This window comes from Choloepus didactylus, chromosome 8, assembly GCF_015220235.1.
Source record: "Choloepus didactylus isolate mChoDid1 chromosome 8, mChoDid1.pri, whole genome shotgun sequence".
Classification (NCBI taxonomy): Eukaryota; Metazoa; Chordata; class Mammalia; order Pilosa; family Megalonychidae; genus Choloepus; species Choloepus didactylus.
In genome coordinates this window covers 96,669,383-96,692,530 of record NC_051314.1, presented here as the reverse complement: position 1 = coordinate 96,692,530, position 23,148 = coordinate 96,669,383, and the positions used below count along the sequence as shown (strand labels likewise).

At 35.6% G+C, this 23,148-nt stretch overlaps 1 protein-coding gene across 1 annotated transcript in view; it reads left to right on the top strand.

The window, feature by feature from the left end:
• Positions 1 to 23,148, top strand: part of LRRK2 (leucine rich repeat kinase 2) — a 178,856-nt gene that overhangs the window by 38,771 nt on the left and 116,937 nt on the right. Inside the window, 6 exon segments of the mRNA XM_037846387.1 lie at positions 232 to 338; positions 3,859 to 3,988; positions 6,226 to 6,350; positions 11,860 to 11,972; positions 21,662 to 21,806; positions 21,945 to 22,084. Coding sequence (XP_037702315.1) covers positions 232 to 338; positions 3,859 to 3,988; positions 6,226 to 6,350; positions 11,860 to 11,972; positions 21,662 to 21,806; positions 21,945 to 22,084 — 760 coding nt within the window.

Here is a 23,148-nt window from a genome sequence, read left to right as displayed (position 1 = left end):
AGCTTTGAAAGAAACATAGTAATGCTAATTTTATTAGTATATTATGGATTTGAACCTAACTCTTAAATTTAAAACTGTTGAACTAGAATTCACTCTTATAGGTGGAGGTAGCCTAAACTATTGTTTGTATATCCTTATTTGTTATTAGAGAGATTAAATAATGATAAGTGAATATTTGAGCAAATTATTTAAAAGATTACTGTTAATATTGTGGTTGAATTTTTGTGTAAGAATCCCAGTTCATAGGGAAGTGATGCTTTCCATGCTGATGCATTCTTCATCAAAAGAAGTCTTCCAGGCATCTGCAAATGCATTGTCGACTCTGTTAGAACAAAATGGTAAGGGGTGCACCATATTTTTTATTAAAGGGAAATACATTTTGTGTTTTTTCTTATAAAAGTAATGGCCTGTAAAAATTAATTTCTATAGATAAATATCTGAGATATAGATATATTGAAATAGAGGTAAAAGGATAAAGAGGAAAATAAATATTTTGATGTATATATTCTTCTGTACTTCTATGTCTCTACTCACATTGACATATTCAGTGTATTTGTGCAGCAGTGGGATCATATTCTACTCTTATAACCATCTTTTATATTTTTTCTTTTCATGTTAATAAGTATAGATTTTCACATTATCATTTTTAATGGCTATGTAGTTTTCCAGTCCATGTCTATATCCTATTTTATGAATCAATTTCTTGCTGATGGATTTTTAGCTTGTGTCCAGTTTTTTTTTAAAACCTATAATGAACACCAAAATTTACCCCCCTCCATTTTCCTTTATACACTGTTTTCATTATTTTCTTGGGAAAGCTTTTTAGAAATGCAGCTTGTTGGAGAAATTATTCTCTATTTAAAAATCGGGCAAAATTGTCCATTATAAAATTTTTATACTACTATTTTTCTTGACATTTTTTTTTACATATATATCTTTCAAGTCTGATGAGAAGCTCTGTATTATTAAGGAGAGAAAAATGGCCGATATTCCTATGGGGGCTACAATTCTTGCCCCTATCAGAAGGAAATACCAACAGAAAACTTTGGGAGAAAATGTGTCATACAGTCATTGGGACTTGGCCCCTCTTGTAGGATAGTTTTAGATGGAGACAAATAGAGAAAAGTACTGAAGTCTGAGATAGACACCGGTGTTTGCACCAGCTTTAGTAGAGAAGCTGGGTAGGATGAAAGGAATAAAGTAACCACCTCATGCATGTTTTTTTATGCTAGTGTTTAAGTCAAATCAAGAGGAAAATCATCTCTTCTTCCTTTTCCTCCTATCTCACCCCACCTCTCTGACGACATTTTAATTAAAGGCATGGATTGGCAAGAGCACTGGGAGACAGCAAGGTTGCTTTCAAATTGATAATCAGTCAGAGTAGGAGGGGTAGGAAAGGGAATTGTTATTCTGGAAACTGCCATATTCTATTGTGCAGTTAGGCCTGGATGGGGATCTCACTCCTGAACCATAGGACTGGAATTTGCTGCTTTTATGTGGGCACCTTAGAGAGGAAACAAATGTTTATTGTATATGAACAACACTGTGTTAATACTGTATTTCTTCATCATCTGGAATTCTCCTCTGACACGCAAACAAAACTACCATAAATTTTTCAGATTTGGACTGCCTCATTTTATATAGCATCTGAGAATTAATTACATTTGGAATGAACCTTGATTTCTTTGTTGAGAGTTAGTTCTCTGCTCTTTCTAGCTCCTTACTTTGTTTTTGGCCATCTGCCAGGTATACTGTCCTCAGATCCCTTTGCATTGTCTTTGGAGTTCTGCTTTAGCAGAATATTAAGAACTTGAGCAGCTTGTTCACCAACCTGTGTAGCTAACTTCTCATTGAAAGACACTTGGGAACATTGGGTGTCCAGAGCTGGGTGTGCAGAGCTGGGTGTGGTTTTCTAGAAAATGACTGGATTGGCAGTAAGAAGAACTAGGCTCTGCTATGATGGCCCTGAGGTCAAGTCACAAACATCTTATGTGACAATTTCCTTATTTAAATAATTAATTTTTCAATTAATATCTATTAAGCTCCTATTGGGAAGATAGATAATAAAGATGAAATAAAATATATGGGATATGAGATAGCTAAGAAATAAAAAATGAAGCAAGGAAGGAGGTTATGAACGGTTATGGGACAGAGGAGATGAAATTATGAATAGGCAGCCAGGAAAGGCCTCACTGAAAGTGATTATTGAGTAAAGACCAGAAAGAAGTTGAATATTGTTACTGGCCTTTTAAAGAAGATAATTTCTTGCCATAAAGGGGTTGGTGAGGTAGGTCAACAGTATTATGTAAATAGCAGGTAAAGGAGGTAATATGTGTAAAATGTTCTTTAAACTTAAGTGTAGATTCCATGATGTAATTTCTTTTCTGAGTTCTGGTGTTGGATCAAATTTCTAGTCTCAATTTTCAAGTCACAATCAACCTGTTTTCCTGAAAACAGTGCTAATTTTTCCAATTAGCTTAATATCTAGAACAATGGTTCTTAAATTCCGGTCCTAAGATCAGTAGCATCAACTGGGAATGTGTTAAAAATATAAATTCTTGGGTCCCTCACAGACCTACTGAGTCAAAAACTCTGGGGCTGGGATCAGCAGTCTGTAGTTTAACAAGCTCTCCAGGTGATTCTAATGCACACTAATGTTTGAGAACCACTGGTCTAGAATAACTTCTCCTTGGTTAGAGTTCAGCCTTTTGGAGAGGGGTTATCACAACTTCTGACCATGATCAAGCAAAATAACCAACTTCTTATTATATCTTAATGTGTGTTATTCTGGGTGTCTTTGAAAGGTATGCAATAGCAACGAGTCTTTCAGGAATTGGTAGCACTTTAGAATGTGTATATCACTGCTACTGAATTTTGTCCTTTTTTTTTTTTTTCCCAATTTGAGGTTGACAACCCATTTTTAAAAACAGTACTCGTGTTAAAACTTTCTAAATTTTCTTTCCTGCCACTTTAAAGTATTGAATTTCAGTGTATAATGTTGGAATTGATATTTATATAAGAGGCTTTATGACAATTGATGTTTATATGGAAATTTCAAGGCAATATATTTGAATTTAGTGAAGAGAGCTTATTGTAAAGAGGAAAATTGTTCTGTAATCATTTCTGGAATATAGTTACTTCTACAGTTGGGATGTAAAATCTGTTTTAAAACATATTGATGTGTTTCCTAAGATTTGGCATAACTTTGTGAAAACAAATGTTAATTATTTATGCTCTGCATCAGTGCTTTCCAGCCCTTTTTACATGGTGGCATATTTAGGAATGATAATATTTGTACACTTCACTGTAGTTAAGTGCACAGGGCAGCTCAAGGCTGAAAGCATCTCAGCCAGGTTCCGGCCTCTGGCCCCTACTGGAGCCCATATCCTAGGAGCTGAGGGGAAGGTCAGTGTCTCTCACATATGTAATTTATTCCCACTTCACTACTTTCCAGCACACCTGGTGGATCTTAGCTCCATATAAGCACAGTTAAATTGAAGCTGTTTTGAGTATTACAATGAAATTTAACTTTTATATTTATTTTGATAGGCATTATTTTAAAACATTTTTCTGCAAACTTACTTCTCTCACTTTAGCAAGGATATGATGGGAACCAGCCTATTCTGTGAATAAAACATTTAAAACCAAAACTCCAGCATAGGGTTAATGTAAAAAAATGAAAATGGTATATGTTTTAAAGAAATAACATTAATGATCTTTAAATTGTCAATGAAATATAACTTTAGATGTATTTGTATTTGCTTCCTGTAAATTTGAACTTAATTAATACTCTGTTTTACTGTAAAATTATGAAAATGTGCTTTCATTTCTATAAGTAACATTTAAAAAATCCTGTAGTTAATTTCAGGAAAATCCTGTTGTCAAAAGGAATATACCTGAATGTTTTGGAGTTAATGCAGAGGCATATACATTTTCCTGAAGTGGCTGAAAGTGGCTGTAAAATGCTAAGTCATCTTTTTGAAGGAAGGTAAGATAGATTCATGAATTTATATAATTATAATATTAGACCAGGCAGAATATCAATATTTCAAGCACATTACTAGGAATGAAAAGGAAAACATAAGGTATTTAAAGATGGAAACATTTTGCAATATACTTTCATATCACTGATATCACAGATTTATGTTATCTGAACATTGAAAGGAATGGCAGAGATTGTAGAAATATGTTGAAGGTTTGCTTTTGTGCTTGATGTTGACTGCATTTTGAAAAATGGTAATTGCACAGCATATACCATACAGTTTTTCAAATTCTGTGTAAGTGTGAAAGGTGTAAAAGAAAAGATAAAATCACGTCTTCTAATTGTTTTTTTCACAAAAACATGATTATTCTTTCATTTGAATTAACTTTGTATTTTCTTCCTGCTTTCATTCCTTATCTAGGGAAGCTTTTAGTCACATCTGGTTTAAGTCCAGAAATGTTAAGGTGTCATGGCTTGTTAGTGGTACGTCAGAGACCAGGTACTTTACCTAGGGGTGGAAGGGGAGTAGGGAGGGAAGGAACTGCTGGTTTGTAAAAGCCTGTTTACAAGACCACACCTGAATTACATGCAGACAGTGCCTACTGCAGAATATGTTCAGTGCCTTTTGGTATTTTATTACACCAAAAAATGTGAGGTAATTTTGGCCTTAAATAAATTTCAAGCAAACAGAGCCTGTATAGGAAACTGTCATGTGTAGAAGAAAAATTAAATGCCCACAGTCTTTTACAGTCAAAACTGATTTTCATGTCTGACTTTGCCACTAATTTGGGCTAACTAGTTGATCTCTAAACTTCAGATTCCTCATCTGTAGAGACAGATAAAAATAACAACTTCACAAGTTATAAATTTATAATGTAAGGATTAAATAAATTAATTTTTTAAAAAGGGATTAGGATAATGCCTGGCACATTGTATGTACTTAAAAAATCATAGCTATTATTAGTAGTAGTTACTGTTATTAAATATGAATAAATGAAGGGCATATAGCTTGATAAACTGTATATCGCAGGTATATAGACTTGTGAGGAACGGCGTTTTACTGTTTTTTAACATCAGTCCACCTAATCTATTTATGTTTGTATATATCATAACTATAACTTGTATTTCACTTGTTTAAATGTTGCTCTTGAAGATTTAAATGAAAAGTTTATTTTCTTTTAAAGTGATACTGAATTTTATGGTGGTGGATATGTGTGGACCTTTATAAAAGGAACAAAAACAGAGTGGCATAATCTTCAGTTTATGAATCAGTAGATTCTGGGCAAGCCATGTAATGTTTCTGGCTGTTTCTTCATATTTAAAATTTGAATAGATCCAGTCTTGGGGATTCAACGTGAACTATGATAACATTCCTGTCTTTAAAATCTGTCTTGTGGGGGAGACAAATATGTAAACAGATAATTTCAATACACTGTGAGAATGGAATAGCAGTGATGTGTAAAAGACAAAACAGTGAGAGCAGAGTGGACTCAGCTGAGGTTACTGAAGGAGGGGAGACTTCAATGAGGGATGTGCTTAAACTGGGTCTTTAAGGTGGAAAGAAGTAGCTGTATCTCAGTGACCTTGGAGCCAGGCTAAAGGAAGACATGCTTGCTAGATGTAGAAGTTTCAGTTAACATAGGACTGTGCACAGCAAGGAGCTTTTCAGAGTACCTACTGAAGTTTAGTCAAGTGACATTTGTTCATATGTAAAAGAAAGAATACTTACAGTACCTTAGAGTAACCAAGACTTTACTGCAGATTAAAACTAATTAAGAATTTCATGTAGCAAGTCCAGTGATGTTAGTCTGGAAGAGGCAGGGTGGTATGATGTAGAGTCCTTCCTTTGGATCAGGTGAGTTTAGGTTCCAGCCCTGGCTCTGTCACCTTCTAGTTGTAGGACCTCAGTATTTAAGCTCAGTCAGCCCAAGTTCTTCATCCAGAAAGTGGGGATAATAGCACTTAGCTTCCAGGGTTGTTGCCAATGACCCATACTTACATCAGAAGGAAGTTGTTTCACAAAACTAAGAAAAGATTCCCAGGTTACTGTGAATTCTGCCTGCTGAGGTCAAAGTTTTATTAAATAACAGATTTATGTACGCTCATAGTGCTGAATTCATATGCATTTTCATGTAGCCTTTTCTAATGAAATATATTGGTTCTTTTTTCTTGGGCTTCTTTTTGTTTGGTGTTTGTGTCATTAAATTGTAATTTTAATAAGCATTTCAGTTTTATATCTCCAGTAACACTTCCCTGGATACAATGGCAGCAGTGGCCCCCAAAATAATAACAGTTATGAAAAACCATGAAACATCATTTTCAGTGCAGCTGGAGGCACTTCGAGCTATTTTACATTTTATTGTTCCAGGTAAGTTACATAATTGATTGTGGGAGAAGATAGAAAATTCAGTGGATTTTTGATTTTGAATGAAATAACTTTCTAGGCAAACATTAAAGGTCCAGGTTCTGCCAACTAAATGCAAATCTTGCTGCTAGGCTGAAAATAAAAATAGAGGATAAATGGTGATATGGAAGATTCAGACTAATTTATAAGAAAATTCAATAATTTATTCACACAAAATTTAACTACAAAATAAAGTGTTGAGCTTTCACCTCTGAGAGGGCCCATCTCTGATAATTCTTTTCTGTTGCCATCACCATAGTTCAAATTTGTTTGTTTTCCCTATCTGAATTATAGCTTTCTAACTAATTTTCACACCTTCTCTGTTTCCTCCTTCCAATCTAGCTTTTACTCCGTGGTTGAATTAGTCTTCCTAAAACATAACCTCAACAACTTCCCACCCCCAACTTCACCTCCTATTTATATCTGATGTGGCCTTAATTTGTGCTCTTCCATTCATTCAACACATACTTATTAAGTGCTTCTTGCGTTATAAACACTGTGATAGCTGCTGAGATTTGGAAGAAGGATGGAAAAAAGTGGCTGTACTATAGTATAGGTGTTCAGCGTTAGAAGTATACATAAATAATTTATTACTGGGTGGTATGAGATGTGCTAAGATGTATATATATATAATATAATGTAAAAGACTGAGAATGTTGTTAGAGATAATTCATTCAAAGGAGTGTAGGTCAGAGATTATGATAACTTGAGGTGGGGCTTGAGAGCTGAGCAGGGCTGGCCTGGTAGAAAGGCTGGGAAGGACATTTCAAGGAGGAAGCTTTGTGCTTTTTACTGAAAGTCAATTCATACTTATTAAGGTGTTTAAAAAGTGGAGTGCCATGAACAGATTTGCAGTTTTAATGATAGCCCTGTGGTCTAGAGGATGACTGGAAAGGAGAGACACTAGAGACAGGGAGATTGGATTGGAGGCAGTTGACAGTCAAGTTGAAACATGGTGTAAGGGTCCAGCAATGAAACAAAGAGGAGAGAGTGTGTTTGAGAGATGCTTAGGAGATATATTTGATGTGACTTTGTGACCAATGAATATGAGGTATGACGTTTTTTGTTGTTGTTCTGTAAAATTGTCAATTCCTTTGAAGAACAGTTATATTTTGTTCTTTAAAAACGAAATCTTCCATTTCTGGAATCTAAACTACCATTTTCTGAACTCATAGGTATTTTGTGTTTCTGAGTATAAAAGTACATTCAGTATATGAGTCTAAGGTCGTAAGTTTTTCATAGACAGGGTTTTCTTCAATCTTTTTTTTCTTTACTTTCTTATTGTAGTAACACATAAACAAAAAATTTCCCATTGTAACCACTTTCAAGTGAACAATTCGGTGGTATTAATTACATTCACGATGTTGTGCTATTATCAGCAATATCCATTACCCCAAAATCTCATCACCTCAGTCAGAAACTCTGTCCCTCCCCCCACCCCTGACCCCTGGTAACCTATAATTTATTATCTCTCTCTCTGAGTTTTTCTTCCTTTTTTTAATTTCCTGTTACTTTGAGCTATGTTTCTTGAATCTTGGTGTCCTGTATTGAAGATTCTGATAGTCTTCAGTTAACTTTTGAGACATAATTTAACAGACAATTTTTTTAAATTCATTTTTTTAGATATAGTCACACACCATGCAGTCATACAAAGCGTACATTCAGTTGTTCACAGTACCATTATATAGTTGTGTTCATCACCAAAATTAATTTTTGAACATTTTCATTACCACATACACAAAAATAATAAGAATAAAAATTATAGTGAAAAAGAACAATTAAAGTAAAAAAAGAACACTGGGTGCCTTTTTTTTTTTTGTCCCCATTTTTCTACTCATGCATCCATACACTGGACAAAAGGGAGTGTGGTCCATATGGGTTTCCCAATCACATTGTCACCCCTCATAAGCTACAGTTTTATACAATCGTCTTCAAGATATTTTTTTTTAAATTCAATTTTATTGAGATATATTCACATACCATACAGTCATCTATGGTGTGCAATCAGCTGTTCGCAGTACCATCTTATAGTTGTGCATTCATCACCCCAATCTATTTTTGAACATTTTCTTTACACCAGAAAGAATCAGAATCAGAATAAAAAATAAAAATAAAAAAAGAACACCCAAATTCCCCCCCATCCCACCCTATTTTTCATTTAGGTTTTGTCCCCATTTTTCTACTCATCCATACACTGGATAAAGGGAGTGCGTTCCACAGGGTTTTCACAATCACACTGTCACCCCTTACAAGCTACATTGGTATATGATCATCTTCAAGAGTCAGGGCTACTGGGTTGGAGTTTGGTAGTTTCAGATTTTACTTCTAGCTATTCCAATATATTAAAACCTGAAAAGTGTTATCTATATAGTGCGTAAGAATGTCCACCGGAGTAACCTCTCAACTCCATTTGAAATTTCTCAGCCACTGAAGCTTTATTTCGTTTCGTTTTGTATCCCCCTTTTGATCAAGATGTTTTCAATCCCATGATGCCGGGTCCAGATTCATCCCCAGGAGTCATATCCTGCGTTGCCAGGGAGATTTACATCCCTGGGAGTCAGGTCCCATGTAGGGGGGAGGGCAGCGAGGTCACCTGCCAAGGTGGCTTAGTTGGAGAGAGAGGGCCACATCTGAGCAACAAAGAGGCACTCGGGGAGACTCTTAGGCACAATTATAAGCAGATTTAGCCTCTTCTTGCAGCAACAAGCTTCATAGGGGCCAGCCCCAAGACAGAGGGCTCAGCACATCAAGCTGTCAGTCCCCAATGTTTGTGAGAACATCAGCAACAATCCAAGTATGGAAGTTAACAGACATAATTTTGCTCAAAAATGTTATTGCTAGACTTCATTTTGAATTTTGTTTGTAGATTGCAGAAAAAAAAAAAGCAACAACAGACTTTTCATTGTCTATCAAGGCTTTAGCCTTATTCTTTGGAGGCTGCATTTGATTTTTAAATATAACCAAAGCCATTAACAACCAAATCTGTGAGTTAGTAAAATGATACTATTTTAGTTAAAAAACAAATTTTAGATATAATATTTTTTCTTTTATTGTTCTTAAATTGACCCTGAAGCAATTTGAATAATGTTCTGAGGCATGCCTATATCACTGAAATAAATAGGATTATATTGATAGTTGGTAATCATTTAGTTGTATTATGGGTGCCTTTGAAAATGATTTTATTACTTTAGGGCTATACTTCATGTATGGACACATTTTATAAACTTCTCAGTGTAAAATACATTTCTCTATTGGGTAAAGACTTAACCGTCTTCTCTCTCTATGCTACCATACCATTCCCCACCCTATGATACCACACTTTGTATCAGTGAATAACTGTGTTATCAGTACACCGGTAGCTTTGAGGTTGACTATGATTATGATTTGAACATGCTAAGTTGAGTTGCTTATAAGGTATCTGGGTGTGTCTGTACTCATTTATTACCTGAATCCTATTCAGATTTCCTTAATTGTGACTGTGGTGTGCATCACAGCAAATTTGTCTAATTCATCATCCAATCCACGATCACATAGTGCATCTAATTTATGTCTCTAAGTGTCTTTCAATCTGTCACTGTCTACGTGCTCCTCTTTATAACATGAATTTAGTGAAGAGATTTAGTCGGTTGCTTTAATAAAATAATAATACTCAATTATTTTTTAAAAATATTTTCCACAGCTTGTGTAAAATATCATTTTACTTGTTTTTTCTTGACTTCATGTAAATTCTAGAAAGGACATAGGTGAATTGCGACGTGTATAGAAGAGAGTGAGGAGGCATGGTAAGCCACTTGGATAAGAGCAATCAGAGCAAATGAGTTTGTTTAATCTGGAGAAGAGATGATTCAGATGGATACAATAACTGTATTGTCTTCTGTTTATTTATAGCTAATAACAGTAACAATACCTAACAATATTGACTTAAAAGTTACTTGAAGTGCTTTATTTATTTTGACTCTTAATCCTTGCAACACATCCTAGATTTTTTTCATTTTTTCCTTTTTTGCCATTTCACAGATGATGAAACTGAGGCATAAAGATGTAGAGATGTTAAGTTATAGCTTATGTATTAGAGCCAAATTTTAAACCTATGCAGCTGAACTCCAGAGTCCTCACTTTAAAATATGCATTTGTGCAACAAACATATATTGAATGACTATTTTATTGAAAGCACTATACCTGGAACCCTTGGAGATATGGCAGTGATTTCATTATGGACCCTGCCGGAAAGTTCACAGTCCATGCAATTGGAAGGACTGTTCTGTGGAAAGGAAATTACATCTGTTCTGGGTGGTCATATAATCTCAAGTGATACAACAAAGACCAGCAATGAAAGTTTCAGGAATATTTGCTTGGTCTTAATATAAGGAAGATGTTTGATAAGATGTATCCCAAGTGGCGTGAAGGTATTACTAATCAGCAGGCCATTTTTAGTGGTCATAACTGCTTGTGGGGTAATGGGCAGCCTCAGGAGTTAATGTGGTTATGGGCACTAAAAACAAGACACCAGAGTTTAAGTGACTTGCCCAAGGTCACACAGGTGTAGTGAACGGCAGAGCCTGCTTAAGTGAATTTTAAAATGAAGACCAAAAGTTACAGAAGGGTGGGAACCCAGCCAGCCTTTTTCACTGTGGTATTCCCATCATGTAACATAATCTTTGACACATAGTTAGCACTCAAATATTTGCTAAATATTAAAAAGCTGTACAAAAGCCGATTTATAGTTGTGTTAATGTGAATTAATAAAGTGAAATATTTTAAGTAATTTTCAGTTATTATTTTAGTAGTCCCTGATTTGGAAAACAGTGCTGGTTCATTATGATTTTACTTTTGTATTCTATTGTGTGTGTGTGTGTTTTTTTGGGGGGGGGGGGGCATACAGTTTTTTTGATGGTTTTGGCATAGTTCAGCTATAAGGTACCTTAATAAGGACTATGTTTTCTTTCCAATACTTAATACTATTGTGTTGTCCTTTTAGAAGATTTTTAACAAATTGACATGTTCTCTACAATCATAATATTGAAACTCACATCTTCTTTTTTCCACTGTTATATCCAGCTGCTCTCTTATTCCTGTTTCATACTTGACCTTCTTATGTTGTAGTCTAAATAACTTTGGGTTTTTCTCAAGCTGTCCATTGTTGCTTGAACATCTTCCAGCTTCTTGAACCACAGCCTACTCATACAAAAAAGAGACTGTTTGCTACAGAAAATTCCTCTGCCGTAGTCACTTCTTGCCATTTTAAATTCAGTAAACATCCATGCATGCTGTTTTATTTTATATTCCATGATGAGTTATTTTTGTAAATTCCTCAGAACTTGGGGTTTATTCTTTGATTTGGAGCCACATATTAGAAAAAACAACAACATACTCCAGCTAACTGTGATAATTTCTAACAAGTGATAATCTGTTTAGCTTAAATGTTTATGAAAAAAAGCTATTTATTTGTTTGTTCCCTTGTTTTTGCATTTAGTCATGCCAGAAGAATCCCAGGAGGATCCTGAATCACAGCATAAGCTAATTATGGTTAAAAAACAGTGTTTCAAGAATGATATTCACAAACTGGTCCTAGCGGCTTTGAACAGGGTATGTTGAATATTAGTTTTCTGCCTTTATACTGTAACGAGAATATTCTTGAATTTGGGGAGTTGGGCGGGCTTTTAAGTTTTCAATTCTCTGTTTACCATTGTAGTAGGAAATTATGTGGTTAGAGACAGGAGAGTGACAATGGGGTGTGTTGGGGGGTGAAGTGGTGTGTCACTCTAGCTAAGATAAGTGTACCATCAACTGTGAACTTAGACAAGAGTTTTTTGGTTGCTAAGTAGCATAAATCCACTCCAGTAAGCTTGATCAGAAAGAACTGAAGAGCTAGATGTGCCACTAGGCCTCATGAGTGATGTCAGGAACCACAGCTGCTGTTTTCTCAGCCTCTTCCCTCCAGCTGCTTGTCCTTCTTTTCTGGTCCCATGGTAAAAGTTTAGCACATGAACACATGTAGGACACAACATAAAAGGTTCTTTTATTCCCGTGCTCATTTTCATTGCTTGCTTCAGAGTTAACGTCTGGATTAGTTTGGTGTGCATTGTTTCTTCCCGTTTTTAGACATTTATTTACACATCTATGGGCATTTGTGAAATAAATTATCAGTAAATCCTAGTAAGTATGAAAAAAGTAGAGAGGGGAATTGCTTTTATATTGTGCCTTGCAAAAGGTTTAGTGGAACTGTGGTGGCTTGGAAGTTTAACATAAGAGGAATTGGTTCTTTTTAGAAGATAAAAGAGTAAAGATGCAAAGAATGATTAGGTTAATGTTTTTATGCACAGTTGGGAATATTCAAGGTAATTTATGGGAATAATTCCTTGTGATTTGGTATACTTAAAAAATGTCATGAATTAATTAGAGTAGGCTCCAGAGAGATCTCCTCTAAAAATTCAATTTAAACTGAACTTTATAATTTAATTTTCTATGATATATTTGAGTTATTTGTGCTCAACCTCTAATATGATTCTTGAATATGACCATATAAAGGGTTAAATCTAATTCGAGAAATATTTATTGAAAATCAGGTATGTGGCAGGAAGTGTGGTGTAGGAACTAGGAAAACAAAAATGAATTGCTTGTACTCTTCTTGTCACCAGTCTCATAATCTGGCTAAAGAAATAACAGCCATGCATAAAACCATCTATTCTACTCTAGCACTTATGAGCTAAACCAGCTTTTTGATCATTATTCTGGGAATACAGAGAAGAGAGCAGTTAATTTGATTCCTGGTTTGTGTTAGGGAGATCCAAGAGGTATGATGAGAATCTTACAGATGTGATTCCATTTAGCTAAACTTTGCTAAAGTTATTGAGTTATTGAATATAATCCTGTGGAAGGAGTCAGAGAGACACATCTCTGTAAGTATTGTGATGTTTAGAAAACCACTCAGTTCCAGGTCTTTCTTTCTTTTGCTAGATCCTAGGATAAGTGGTTCTCAACTTTTTTTTCTATGCCAACACTTGAGTAATGATACGCAATGATTTACTAAACATGGGGTGGGGAGTTAGATACATGGAGAAGCGGAAATGACAATATTTAATTTCAAAAAGCTCCCCAGTATTATTCCCCTAATCCTTCATTATGGTTGATAAAAAATGCTCCAAAAGATGAGAGTAAGTGACTGCTTTAGCTCTAAAATTTGTGATTGCGTGTCTCATTCTGAATAAAGATTCCAAAGCATGAGAGGTTTTAGGTCTAAATGCTGTAGACACAATGAAATGAATTATCATTATTAATATTAAGTCTAATCCTATGACAGGATCCCAAATAAGGTAGAACTTGAGACTCAAGTAAGATTTACAAAGCAAAGATTAAAAAGTATTTATTAAAGCAAATCGCTGTTTGGATATATAAAGTTCCAGTAAAATTCAGGCTGAAGTTAAGCTCAGCCTGTCTGGAATATTAGCATTTCATTTATGCCCTGATCCATTTAGTTTTTTTTCCACAGATGATAACTTTCAGTCACAGTTCCAGAGAGATCTTTTTATCCATTATTGTTTCTGGGGAACAAAGTAAGAAATAGAACTCTCAGCCCTTGGCTTTCTCTGGACTATGTAATCATTAACTCTCCTGCTTTCTTCAGCCAGGGAACTCAGTAAAGTAAAACCAATTTTCTGACAAAATGAACACAAATTGAAGTGCTTGTGGCATCACAAATGCATTGAAGCAAAACATACCAGTTTAAATATTGGGATATTTATTTAAATTTTAAATAAGTAGTAGTCAAAGAAAGAGCTCATTTGCAAAAGCAACAATAACAATGACAGCAACAAAAAGCAAATCACATGGGTGGAAAGTAAAGAAAAAAAGTGTAGAGGACTGCTATAAAGAAAACTATGAAACTTTTAAAGGCACAAAAGAAGAGTTGAATATATGAAAATACATACCTTCTTTTTTGATAAAATGATTCATTTTGTAAAAATGGAAACCGATCTATAAATTTATGTGCCTGTAATAAAAAATACATTGTTATTTTCTGGAACTAGGTAAGCTAATTAAAAAATTTGTATGAAAAAGTTAATATGCTTCAATAGCTAGGAGAAGTTTGAAAAAGAGGGATAATTCATATGGACTAACTCTTAACAGATAATCACATGTATTATAAAACTTTAGTAATCAAAATGGAAGAGGTAGATTAATGCCACATAATGGTGATTTGGGAAATAGATTTACCATGAAAATGTGGGAATAGTATATGTTATTCCCCAACTACTGGGGTGTTGGGGGAGGTATACAAATGAATTATTCAGTAACTTGTCTTGGAACAACTAACTGTGCATGGGGAAAACGAAGGAAGCTGGGTCTCCACCTTATTCCTTGTGCCCAAACAAATGACTGATGAGATTTATGAGATTTAAAGATAGAAAGTGAAATTGCACATAAACATATGAAAGCTTCTCTACCACAATCATTATTAAAGAAGTGAAGCTTAATAAAAGAATAACCTTGTTGGAGGGAAATTTGGTAATACCTACCATAATTTAAAATGCACATTTTCCGTAGCACTTCTACTTTAGGAATTTATAATATACATGTACAAAGACTTTTGGACAAGAATGTTCTTTGTGGCATTATTTGTAATAACAAAAATTGGCAGCAATCTCAAGTCTTATGTGGTAGCTAATAATGCTGTTTGCTAAGTATTTCCCGTTCTCCACCTCTGGTGATTCTGGGATGGCGCTTTTTGGCTCTTCTGTAGTAGGGTTGGATCATGTGACTATGGCCAAGGAGGTGTCAGTGGAGGTTATGTATCTCATTCCTGGACCGAAAGTGTAGTTATTGGTGAGGCACCTTCCAGAACACTCCCTCTGGCACTGCAGCCCGACCGTGTTTGCGATGTTGGCTGCTCCTTCTGCAGAGTCCCGGGTTGACTGTGACAACCACGAGGCCCCCTGCTGACCTGCAGCCCACAGGTAGCAGGAGCCAGCATTAAACTTTCATTATTTTTAAACCTATGAAATTTTCAGGTTGTTTCTGCAGCTTATCTTAGTCTGTCCTGACAGTTCACTGCCGATTAATAAGAGACTAATCAAATAAATTATGCCTTTTTCCAAACTATGTAATTCTATATAGGGATTAAAAACAATGAGGTGAGATTTCTTTGTGCTGCTATGGTAGAGTCTCTATACTTTTCCATGAATATTAATGTATTTCCGTAGTATTCATGTTGTTTTTCCTCTACATAAATTAACACATTATCCTTACTGTTTTGATGAAATTAGTATGTTTCCACTTCCTCACCCCTTCTCCCCCTCCAAATTGTTGCAGATTATACAGTGTTATTTAGTTTATTTAGCTTTAATTATATGTAATTTTCTAATAGTTAAGACTGTGGTCCCTGGAATCAGACTGAATTTGAATCCAGCTCTACCACCCACAGACTATGTCCCCTGGACAAGTTACTTAATTCCTCTGTTTCACTTAGGGTTATTATGAAGATTTTATGAGATAATTTATGTAAGTTACTTGGTAAAATGCATGGTACATAGTAAGCACTTAATTAATATTAGGCAGTATTACTAATCAATTTAGATGTATCTTTTGATCCCTTGTTATGAAATATGAGAAAATCAGAGTATCCACACTATCTTCTACCATCTCTACTTGTTTTCCTGTTGACTTTGATTACATAAATTAATTATGCATTGACAGTGCTTATAACGTTTACATTCTTCTCTGTAATCTTACTTAAGTTTGTTTTCATCTTATTCCTACAGTTGAGTGGATTTGATGTTCACTGCAAATCCTGTTCTTATTATTTTTCATTTATTCATTTTTTTTGTTGTCTGAATTTCTTCAAAAAAGGTTTGTTCCATGAATATTTTTATATTTAGAATGTTTTGTTGACTTTTTAACTCTTGAAAAACAGTTTGCTTGTTTATAAAATATTGGTTTTTTATTTTCTTTTCCTGAAGATTTTGTAGGTATTTCATTGTTTTCTGGTATTGGATGTGGTGGTGGAGAAATCGGGTCAGCCTAATTTTTTCTCACTTTTAAGTGATTTGACATTTTTTTCTGGCTGCTTAAAAGATTCTTTATCTGTGAAATCCAGCCATTTTAATATTTCAGTAATAGTCCTGGGATAGTGTGTCTTCTTTCTAGCTCTAAATTCAGCCTTTGTTGTTGGTTTTTTTTTTCTGAGAAGTTTTCTTGAATTGCATTTTTTTCTTTAATTTTACACCTCCCCACCCCCCCCCATTATTTTAGTTTTCTTCTTTGGGGACACCAGCCATTTGCTGGTGCTGTTGGATGTCCTTTGCTTTAATCTTTTTAAATCTCTCAAAGAATAATCCAAAGCAATTACTTATTTATCACCATTCTCCTGTGCTTTTATCTTTTAAAATCTCTCAAGGAATAATCCAAAGAGTTACTTATTTATCAGCGTTCTATTAATCATATAAAAGGAGCACCAATCCTTCATTTATTTTGTCTGTCAAGGGCAAGGACGAGATTTCTAAGAGAAAAAGGAGAAAGAGGAGAAACAAAAACACAAATTTTCTGGGAGTAGTTTTGTTTTCTTTTCTTTGGCTCGTCTACTTAGCTGGCAGCTAGGAAAAAGGACAGTGTGGACATTCTTCCCTTGAGCAGACTAGCTGGTTCATCTCAGAAACCTTTTTGGTTATTTATGAGTTCTCCAAAAAACCTGAAAAGTGGTGAAACACAGGAGATAGGATGTTTCTAATTAAGGTCTAGAAGTGTCCTTTCATTAGTACCTCCAGAAATTTCATTTGAAAAAAACTTGCTAAGTATAAACTCGTAAGGTGATTTTAATTGCTTTTTGGACAACAACAAGGTATTTTTAAGATGGAGCATTAGATGAGTGAAAGCATACCATGGTAGACTTAATAAATATCATAGATATGTGAAACATGTATGTGTGTGTGTGTGTGTGTGTGTGTGTGTGTGTGTGTGTGTGTGTATTTCAAATTTACTAATCTGGCAAGAATCAAAACCTACTATTTTATGTTATCAAGTAGTTGATTAAGTATCATCACATACATTACTGCAGTACTCTGAATCACTGCTTTCCTGTTGAACACTCATTAGTCATCATTGAGCTGGGCCTGTGAAATATAGAATAGGGGAATTCAGGGGAGCAAGAACCAGTAGTTGAGTAGAAATTTGTTAGAGGTAAAGGTGTTAAGGACAAAATAGATGCTTCATAAATTTCAGTTTGATTTAATTTTTAGTGTAAGAAAGGTTAGGAAGCTACATAATTTCAGGGCCCAGTACAAAACAAAAATTCAGGAAGATGGCAGAGTGGGGAGCTCCAGGACTCAGTCCTTCCACCAAAATAGCTGTTGAACGGGCTGCAACTGTCTGAAACAACTACTTTGAAACTCCAGACGCTAGAAGAACAGCATCCAGGGAAGACTGGGAGGAAGAGGCTAATAAATTACGGTAAAGAACAGAGAATTGCTCTCTCTGCCCAATGGCTACCGGCACCCGTCCTGCCACTCTTGCACCAGCTGCTGTGGAGTTCAGCCCCTGGCTAGCGGCTGATGGCAGAAAGGAACATAAAAATCCTCTTCCCAAGAATGGCTGATCACTGATCACGGCTTTTGATTTGTGAATTTGTATCAGTGGGGGCCGGGCTCTGGACAGGGGCAGTGGTGGTGGAGACTTAAAGACGCTGGGCTTACTCAGGGTTGGGGAGAGTTAGCTGAAGGGCTGCATTTGCTGGGCAGGCCAGGATAGCTCAGCTTTGGGGAGCCATTGGAGAAGCTCTTGGAGCCTTTCCCAGTCCCTTTCCTGGGGTACTTTGGAGCCAGTCTGTGCCCCCTTCGTTTGTCCCTGTCCCTATTTTGACTGGGAAAGACTGACTTGGGAAAGTCCTCCCCACTGTGCCCTTGTCCCAGATTTTGCCCTCCAGGCAAAAGCAGCGTGAGACAAGATAAGGAGTGTAAAGAACTATAGAGGTGGGCAGTCGGGGATAAAGGCATGCCAGCTAAGGTCCATGGAACTGCACTACACAAACAGGGGACCCTGAGTTAAACCATGGACTTTAATTAATAATGCAATTATAAAATGCTATAATCAATAGTAACAAATGTTCCACACCAATGCAGGGTGTTGGTGGTGGGGTGGTGTATGGGAATTTTGTATTTTATGCATGATTGTTTTGTAAATCCAGAACATCTCCAAGAAAAAAAGATTCAGGATCCCTTGTTTAAAAGTTATTAAGAATTTCAAGACGATGATGGCAGATCCTTAAACCAAGTGTGGGCTCTTCTAAGAGTAGGCTGCACACATCACATGCTTATGAAGCTGGCCCTGCCTATAAGGCAGGAATATAGTACTACTAGTCAAACAGGAAAGACAAAATGAAAATCTGACTTTTTTTTTTAGAAGAGATAAATTCTTCATTTTGACGATCCTGAGCTCAAGATACTGTTGTGTTAACTAAGGATGTGTTAAGCAAAGAGAAATGTAGGCTTAGAGCTTACGAGAGTTTAAACTTTGTGCTTTGACTGCTCAAGGTTCTCTATGTCTCAGTTTTTTTCAAAATAACAAGGATAATAATAGTGTGTTTCAGAGGGTTGTCATGAGGATGAAATGAGTTAATATATGAAAAGTGCTTAAAAGAGAGTCTGGCACATAGCAAGTGCTGCATCAATCTTTCCATTATTATTGTGGTTTCTGTTGTTATTGTGATGACTTGAGGCCATGTTACTGGATAGAATCCTGTCCATGAATAGAAGACTTTTAAGAAAAGAACTGCATAAAGTTTGGAGTTGAAAGAACAGATTGTAAAGGAGATGGGGGAAATAAATGGTTTTAAAGTTTGAGAATAATTGGGCAGTACTGTGTCTTGGAAATAAAGGGAGGAGAAAGGAGTAATTAAGTTGTTAGTGGACTTTTTATTTGAATGGTTTGATTCAGAGCAGTTTAAAGTCTGATTATATGAATTTAAGGATTGGGATTAATGTGGAAGTAGTGGGTGTAGACTCTTCTTTTAATAAGTTTGGAAATGAAAGAAAAGTGGCAGCCTGATGGGAGGAAATTAGGATGAAGGGAAACTTTCTCCCAGTTAACGACAAATTCCTCCATCTCTGACGACAGTGTCTGGCCCAAGCCTGGGCTGTGGTCATCACTCGGTGTTATGTCCATCACTCAGTGTGGACAGTGAGTTATCTCATTTCATCTTCGAACAACCCTGCGTTATTAGCATCATTTTACAGGTGAGAAAGCTGAGAATTATCAGCCCTTAGCCACCCCTCCAACGTCATCCTCCACCAGTTTGAATTTCTGTATATTTCTTCAGTAGCACCTTACTTTATCTTGCTTCTTGTCTTTCATTTACTGTTCCCTCTTCAGGTCTCTACTCAAATGCAACCCCTTCTGGGGAGCTTTTATTGCCTCCTCTGCCTGTTAGTTTTATGGTAGGGGAACTATTGCTTGTTAAAGAGAGTTTCTGCAAGGGAAGATAACCCAGGAGAAGTGAAATAAAGTTCTTGTCTATTTTGCTCACCATTGTATCCCCAGAACCCAGCATTATGTTTTACATAAAGTAAACACTCATAGAGCAGAGCCCCATGTTAGTGTCTCACAGTAGTGCAGTTTGAGATATAACTCATTGTGTGATTGTCTCCAGTCTTTTCCCCAGCGTACTCCCCTCCGCATTCTCAAATGGGGGTGGAGGAATGTTGCGGGAAGAGAGAACTTGGTGGAGAAATGGAAGGCAGCAGGTAAAACCCTTTTGGAATTAGGGGAGATAGAGGGGGATGTTCCTGTATCTCCTGAATTCTCCAAATCGAGGCTGATGAAATAAGCACGGTTACGAGGAGATGCTTAGAACCACAAATGCCATCCTGTTAGTATCAACCAGCAACAAGACCTGAAAGGTTCCCATCAGTGTCTAAGCTGGAGCGGACAAGTGCCACCAGGTGGCTCCAAACTGCAGCCAAAATCTGGAGGGATTTTGGTGTTGTAACAAGACTCCTGGAAGGCTTGATTAGCTGTGTGAGTTGGACCTGGCTATTTCCTTAACCTTACATTAATGTAACCCTTTTATGTGATTAAATTTTGGGGACCCCAATTTATTGTGTTATGGTAGAATTTTTCTGTACTTAACAGGTCTGAGTAAATGTTATTTCTTTAATTTGGAATGGTCCTTACATTTTGTAGAACTACTAAATAATGGAGCCAGGATTCAAATCTAAATTTAATTGACTCCAAAGCTTGATGTAGCTTTACTACCCTGAGGGTTGCTAAGATGGAAATAATGACAAGAAAAAATGACAAGGAAGACAAGAATGTGAGCATCTTGTTGAAATGATAGATCAAATGATGTCCACGCCGAGCAGTAGGGGTTGAAGTTGAGGGACACAGGATGAAAGAACGTTGTTGCCTTCTATATTCCTTACCCCCCAAAAAAGGATGTTGAATAAGGAAAATTGAGAAGCATTGAGGGACTAGATTGAGAAAGGATGAAAATTGGTCATTGATGGTATGGAATTGAGAAAGGTTGAAGGACAGAAGATTTTGATCAAAGAGGCTACATTAGAGCTTGAGGTCTGGCTTAAAATGATTTCAACTCTGTGGTGTTTGACTCCTGTAGTGAAGTCAACCAGGAGATCTTGGCATGGGGATGCTGTGAAACTAGTGTCTGAGAAGAGCATCTACATGAAGTTAAAAGTTCTGACACTTACTAGCTGTTGTTTCCTCAACCTACTGCAGGAGGTTAAAGAGGGGAAAAATGTGATAAGGCATGAAGTTATAAAGTTATAAAGTGCTGAAGATACAATATTCTTATATTTGGAGTAAGGAGTAACTTCTCAATTAGTATGAGAGTTACTCAGTTACTATGAGAAGTATTACATTTTGCTGGTTAAGTTCATGGAGTTTGGGATCAAACATCCTTGGTTTGGATCTCATCTCTGCCATTTACAATTGGTATGACTTTAGGAAAGTTACTTAAGCTTTCTAAACCTCATCTCCTAATGGGAATGATATCAGTATATATTTCATGGAATCATCATGAAAACATAATGTATGTAAAATATTGAGCACAGTGCCTGCCTGGCATAGAACAGGCACTCAGTAAGTATTAAAATCTTGGCTCTTATCCTTCATAGTAAATAAAAATAATTAGCATTATAGAATGCAAAATTAAGGATATTAATTTGCATTTGGACTCTTTGGTTTATATTTTATTGGTCTGTAATAACTAAAATAAGCATTATAATCTTCTTTTCAACAGTAAATAATCCTAATTCCCCTTTTGATTTTAGTTCATTGGAAATCCTGGGATTCAGAAATGTGGATTAAAAGTAATTTCTTCTATAGTACATTTTCCTGATGCATTAGGGATGTTATCCCTGGAAGGTGCTATTGATTCAGTACTTCACACACTGCAGATGTATCCAGATGACCAAGGTTGGTACATTTTGAACTCAAAATTTAGAATAGATTTAGGCCATTAGTTGTTGCCTTAAAATTTTTTTTTTTCAAACTGAGATTTAAAACAATTATTTCCAATGAATTTTGTTTACTTTTTTTCTCTTATTCTTCTAGAAATTCAGTGTCTTGGTTTAAGTCTTATAGGATGCTTGGTTTCAAAGAAGAATTTGTACTTAGGAACTCGACATCTACTGGCAAAAATTCTGGTTTCCAGCCTACAACGATTTAAAGATGTTGCTGAATTACAGATGAATGTATGTGCATTATTTTGAAGGAAATTTGGGAACTTGTGCAGATTTCTCTTTCAGAGCAATTTGTGAAATTCCCATTTTGCATTAATGGAATTGTTCTAGTTATTGAATACCATTTATCATTTTGTAGTATTTTAATTATAGAAGTTGTAGAGGATTGGATTAAATCTCTAAAGATCCTGAGTTGCATTATTAAATCTCTAAAATCAGCACGTTTACATGCTGTTTGTCTTTCTTATAAAAGAGCAGAGAATATACTAAAGAAATTCCAGCTAGCTGAGCTTTATTTGCTTAGGTTTTAGGTAAATAAAAGTTTCAATTCTTCCAAAGTGTTTGTCACTCTCTGTGTGCTTTATCATGGGTTGTTTACATCTAGTAATTTTACCTCTTGATTTTTTTCTTGAAGTAAAACAATATTTTTAAAACTTTTTCATCAAGAAAAATTTCAAATGTGATATACAATAGCTGTTTTTATAAGGAATCCAAGAATTGGCCTAGAGTTAATTCAGGGATGATTAAGAAATACATTCTCTTTCAGGTGTTTTTTTTGTTTTGTTTAAATGTTAGCAAAGTAAATCGTTTCTTTCAGAGTTTATGCCTTGGTTGTGGTTTTTCAATAATGGAGTTTGCATATTTCATAAACCACACTCAGCAAATATTTTCATAAATGGCAGCTTTGACCAGCAATAAAAAATCTGGTCTCTAGCCTCTGCACAGACATAACTAGTAAATGAGATAATATGTCAATTTTTTTGAAGTTATAAAGTGCTGAAGATACAATATTCTTATATTAAAAGCCACAATAGGTTTTATAAATCCCCTTTTTATTTATTGGCCTTGGCTGATTAAAGCCAAAATAGAATTAATTAAAAGTAATTATAGGGAAAGGAAATAACCTGGTGCAGGTAACCAGCTCTCAGTTGCTCCAGATTAATTAATTTATGCATAAATTTTAGAGTCTCTGTATTAGAGGTTGTAACCTGTTTACCAGTGTGCTGAATTTGGTCCGATATTTCATCTGACCAGATGAGTGTTTAAAAACTTTTTATGTGAATAATGTGCCTCCT